The sequence below is a fragment of the Eleginops maclovinus genome, chromosome 5 (assembly GCF_036324505.1).
Source record: "Eleginops maclovinus isolate JMC-PN-2008 ecotype Puerto Natales chromosome 5, JC_Emac_rtc_rv5, whole genome shotgun sequence".
NCBI classification, from domain to species: Eukaryota; Metazoa; Chordata; class Actinopteri; order Perciformes; family Eleginopidae; genus Eleginops; species Eleginops maclovinus.
Genome location: NC_086353.1, coordinates 17,559,937 through 17,565,456, shown reverse-complemented (window position 1 = coordinate 17,565,456; position 5,520 = coordinate 17,559,937). Strand labels below are relative to the sequence as shown.

General features: G+C 38.1%; 1 protein-coding gene across 1 annotated transcript; it reads left to right on the top strand.

Annotated features, from left to right (window-relative positions):
* Positions 1-240: 240 nt before the first annotated feature.
* LOC134865283 (tumor necrosis factor ligand superfamily member 14-like) lies at positions 241-4,489 on the top strand. Its single transcript, XM_063884776.1, has 7 exons — positions 241-442; positions 756-1,019; positions 1,705-1,773; positions 1,863-1,896; positions 2,051-2,122; positions 2,249-2,486; positions 3,034-4,489. Exons 2-7 carry the CDS (start codon positions 822-824, stop codon positions 3,233-3,235), a joined length of 813 nt encoding a protein of 270 aa, XP_063740846.1. The 5' UTR covers positions 241-442; positions 756-821; the 3' UTR covers positions 3,236-4,489.
* Positions 4,490-5,520: the final 1,031 nt, after the last annotated feature.

The following is a 5,520-nucleotide window of genomic DNA, read 5'->3' as shown; positions in this document are numbered from 1 at the left end:
ATCATCTGTAACATTTTACTACATCACACTGTATGGTTCCATAGTATAAAACATGTGGCAAATAGATGGCTTCGCTGATCATAGCAGTTGTGCAAGTTTCCCGTAGAAACTTAACAAAAATAGCTGCAGGCATTACGAGCAGCAAACCAAAAGTGTTGAAGAGCATATGACACAAGTGTAGAGCATTTGAAGAAAAGGAAGTGTAAGCTGAGCGACAATAACTTTATTTCTAGGGAGTGCCCTACGCACTTGCACACCACTCACTCTCTCTCTCTCTCTGTCTTTTTCTCTCTCTTCTCGTGGCATCTTCATTTCCTCCCTACATGAGCTTGCTTGAAGAGCAATATTAGTGATAGTTGACAGCAGGCCAGCAAACACAGAAGGGGAGAAAGCACAGAAATCTATACTTGCAGTGGACAGAGGATTTTCCTCTTCTTAAAGGGTGAGACATCTATAAGTCAATTTAATATTATTGTTTGAAGATTTTATCATAAGTGTTTCAGAGGGTGGTGCACATTTAAATCCAAGGTAATCTTCATTGAAAATACTTCAGCAGAATGATTTTTTAATTTATTGATATGTTTCTTCATGCGTTCTTGCAGTACTCAGGGTATGTAGAAATCACTATGTTCCCATAAGCCTTTTGCATCGTGTCTGCTAACTGTAACTCTGTCTGTTCTGCTCTGTTTTCAGTATTTCTCGTCACTCTGCCTTTCTGTTCCCAGTTAGACTAACCCTTACCATGTCTCTTTTAGGATCGCTTCCTCACTACAACTTTGACCTTAAGCCCTAACGTCCCACCTGGAGTGTGATCTGTTGGGATGGCAGAGGGTGATGTGGATCTGTACCCTCAGGTGTTTGTGGTTGACAGCCAAGCCAACCACGTCTCCATGCCCAGCGAGAAGAGACCACGCTGGGTGAGATCAGGACAAAAGTTTCTTCTCCTGCTGATAGGATTCGCCCTGTTGGGACTTGTTGTCGAGGGATGTTTTATCTACAGTCTTTACAGAAAAACCGAGGTGAGATTGATCTCTTTTTTTTATGTCTATGTGAGTGTAGGGAGAGACCAGAGCCTTGAAGCTTTGGTCTCTTGGAAATTCCTATTGTTTAGAATTCCCCTATTTTCCTTTACGTCATAACCACACACACACTGTAGGGGATGGCTTAACACATGTGTGCGTGAGCCATCATTATTTTTGCCATTCAATTTACTGCTCCGTAATGACAAATCTGTCAGATGGACTGTTCTAGTTTTACTTCCCTTTTTTCTCTCTTAAGTACACACCAACAATATAGCTTCACGTTTCTAAACAGTTTCATAATGATACATTGTTACACACCTGCCTTTATTATGTTGTGCACTTTTGCATGTTATGTATTGTGCATTATAGTTTAAATATCAAACCTTAAAGACATTACAATGTACAAACTTAAACACCCAATACAAAAAAATGGCAGGTGACATTTTTCCTCATTATGCCCAAATTATATTTAAATGGCACTCCAATACTCTAGCAATAATAAGACACAAAACACACAAACTAGTCAAGTTAAATGTAAACATCTATATAATACATTTTAGTTTCCTTGTTGCAAGACACTTCCTGTTCTTACACACTCTTGAACTTTTGACATCTTACAAACACACAATGATTTTATTACTCATCAGTTTTTCTCAGCCTCTTTTTTCTCCCCTTTCTGCAGGACTTGTCCCCCTGTAAGTCTCACCCTCTGTGCAAGAACCAGACCAATCCTCAAACATCTGGCGGGCAGGTATGAGAGGGTGCTGAGTCGTGGGTTACACTGTCGCACTGCCTGATGTGTGTCAGAGTTTTCTGCTTTAACTCCTTTCTCTATTTCAGGGTGGCACCATATTGAGTCAAGTGGGTCCTAATGGTAACGACTTATTCTCTCTTATGATAAATGATTACAATGAGCCACAAATTTGTGATATGTGATTTACTCTAGCCCATGCAAAACCTCATGTATGAATGCAGATATAAGGTGTTTCGACATTGTTTGATTGATCTGAACCTGCTTTATCAAACAGAATCCAATGAGATTCCCATAGTACGACCACATATGGAAGACATCCAACAGAGACCATTTGCTCAGCTGATTGGTAAGAACCCTCTGAACACTCAAACCATGTGATTGTAACTGTTCATTTTCTTTATTTCAGCTATTCTCCATAATTGTCTTTGTTCATAACAACTCTTTTTTATTTCCTTTCTCATTTTAATGCCAGGCTCAGACCCTTATATTGGAGAGAATAATGAAGTGCAGTGGGGAAATAAAATTGGCGAAACTGTAAGCCACAACATGGGCTTTGAAGAAGGCCGGTTGTTGGTCAAGGAGGATGGCTACTACTACATTTACTCCAAAGTGACATTAAATGTTGCAGAGGAGTGTACTCTTATCAGCCACAAGGTCATAAAAGACACCAGTGCCTACGGCGAGGATATAGAACTTTTGAAATCCAAAAGGTTAGTCAGTGTACCGCTTTTCCTTCTTGTGATGCAACACCTGTGCTTTCAATTGCTTTCTTGGGTTCAACCAATATCTAGCTTTGCTTTTGTGTGTTTAAAGTGAGACACTGCAGTCAAATGCAGATATTTTTATGAAGCATTTTCTGATATTTTGGGCCATTTTGCTTTGGTCTTCTTCCATAGGGAAAAGAAAATATCCAAAAATAAAATTGTTAATATGATTTACTAACTATGTCAATTTGCATCTGTAGGGAAGGCAAATTAGCATATTAACTAAAACAAACTAAATTAACCAACACCATTTCAGAAAGCTGCATTAATATAAGTTAGTAACTGGTTGAGTTTCATGATAACATCTATTTCTTACATTGCAATTACGCCTCTCAATGGCAGTGTCTTCAAAAAATGTCTCATATGAATTGAAAAAGCCTAATGTGCATACTTAAACATAACATTCCAGAAAACGTAGCTATTTGTTAGATGTTACTGTATTCACCTATTGCATTGTGTTCCTTAAAGTTTGTCTTCTGATTGTTTCCTCTAGTTACCGCTGCTTCCAGAGACCTACAACCCCACAGTTTACTCACAAGGAGGATATCCGGAATAGTTTTCTGGCTGGCATCTTCCACCTGAAGAGCGGAGAGAAACTTTATGTCACATTGGAAAATAGCCCTAAAATGAATCCGAGACATACTGAATATCTCATGGGGGCATTTATGATATATCCTGGTGGAGTGCTGGAGTAATATCCTCTGTCCCTCTTTGTGAACAGATTATATGTCTCTGTACTATTAATGTACACCCTATGTTGTGGTTAGATACTGTACATAATTGTACGCGTCTAATATAAGGGTCTATATGATCTAAATTGTACTGTACTATGCAATTGAATCCCTTATGAAACAGCAACAACTGGTTGTGAGATCATAAAAAAGTATCTGATGTTCAGGTTTATAATCTTACTTGTTGATTTCTTGCAGTTTTTTATTACTTTTTTATTATTTTTTCAAAGAAATACTTTGAAAAGTAGTAGACAAGAACTATGCTCACATGCATTACAAAAAATCACGACAATAGCATCATGGGTAAGGGGGTTACAGTGTCAATTCAATTTGACGCCTGCACATGGCATTGTATTAATATATGATTGACTTCAATACAAAGATATACTTTCACTATTAATAAATAAATAAACAAATGTATTTTATTTTCCTCCAGTTCTAAATTAACTTTCTCCATTTTCTCTTAACTTGTGCTTTACTTAACTACATGATCTGAGTACTTCAGACAGTCAGAAAGTCCTCCAGCCATCACTTTAAATTACAGCAGTTGGGCTTTCTGACTTTCCAGTAGGAGGAGGCATTAAGTTGAGAGGCATGCTAGGACTATGAGTTTTATTACAAATTTAGATTGGATGCCATTAGGCGAAGATCCCAGCAAGCATGTACAACAGGCTGAACAAGCTGGTGAGGAAGGCTAGCTCTGTAGTTGGAGTTAAACTGGACAATCTGGGGGAGGTGGCTGAGGGAAGGACGAGGAGGAAACTGGACAGCATCCTGGATAACCCCTCCCACCCACTCCATGCAGAGCTAGTGAAGATGAGGAGTACATTCAGCCACAGACTCATCCCACCTCGGCACAGAACTAATCGCCTGGGAAACTCCTTTTTGTCTGTAGCCATTAGGCTGCACAACAAGGGGTTAACCATGTAACTCACTGAACAATAACCCGGACTGCACATAAAGCCTGCACTTTTGCACAAAACCGACTTTGACTTGCAATACGGACTTCAAATGTATATATGCCCAACTCACTTCTAATTATTTTCTGTTCTAACAGTTTGTTTTAAAACCGTTACTTATTCTGTTTATCATTTTTATAATTCTTTATTTTTTTCTCATATCCTGTGTGAATCTGTGCTATTTTTTCTCTACTCAATCTGTTGCTGTGTAAATGATTGAATTTCCCCATGGGGATTAATAAAGGTACATCTTATCTTATTTTATCTTATCTTATCTTTTTTGGGTCTGCAGATTAGAATTGGAAGTGGAGGTTAGGCGAAGTTTATAAATACTATAATATAATAGGATATGCAGTATTTTTATTAAACAACAATGTGAGTAAAAAAAGTTGTAATAGTTATTTGTGCAGTAAAATAAAAATAGATTTTCTTTTCTGCAACGACAGTAATAGCTGATAACAAATCATGCAGTAGCAGATTTATAGATGCACACCACACAGCAGCGCCTGAAGTGAGGAGCAGGATGTGGTTGGGTAAGGATGCACTGAGGAGAGGATGGAGGGGAAGGGTGGCTAAGATGCAGAGGTTGCTGTGGCTGAATCAGCTTTTCTCACACTGTGCAGGGGAAAGTTTTGCAGACATTGCAGCAGTCTCAAATGGAAAAAAAGACATATGGACGTAGAGAAAAGTTAAGTTAGGAGTGTTCAGCAGTCAATGGAGAAATTCAACCAAGGAACAATGGTGTAAAAAATATGATGCAAGATGCAAAGGGTTTCAACAGTAACAAAGTGTGATGACACAGGAAACCATGCAGACAGGTAGACAGGTAACCACATGTATGTAAGTGGAAAAACTGACCTCAGAAGCATCTAAGATATTTGGGTCATTTCCTGCTCAAAGATGCAGATAAACATATTGTGTATCTAAGCCAATGAAGAGAATACACAACAATTTAATACTCGTGCAGAGTGAGCGTAAAAGCTATGTTCCATTGCTCGTAGTGTAATTTCTCTCGTGCTTTACTTTTATTTTGAGGTACTTGTAATTTACATCATTGTTTCTGTTTTTGCCTGTCTTCATACCTCTACCCTGTTACAGTTCAGAGAACATATTTTGCTTTCTGCTATTTTAGATTTATTTGCCAATTGTAGTTGTTACTAACATTGAAGATTACATTTTTTCATACATTTTACATATTCAGCTTAGAGAATATAATGCATTATTAAAGAATAAACTATTGTTGCAACCTTGGGTTAAAGTGGACAGTCCCTCAAATGGTTCGCATTATAG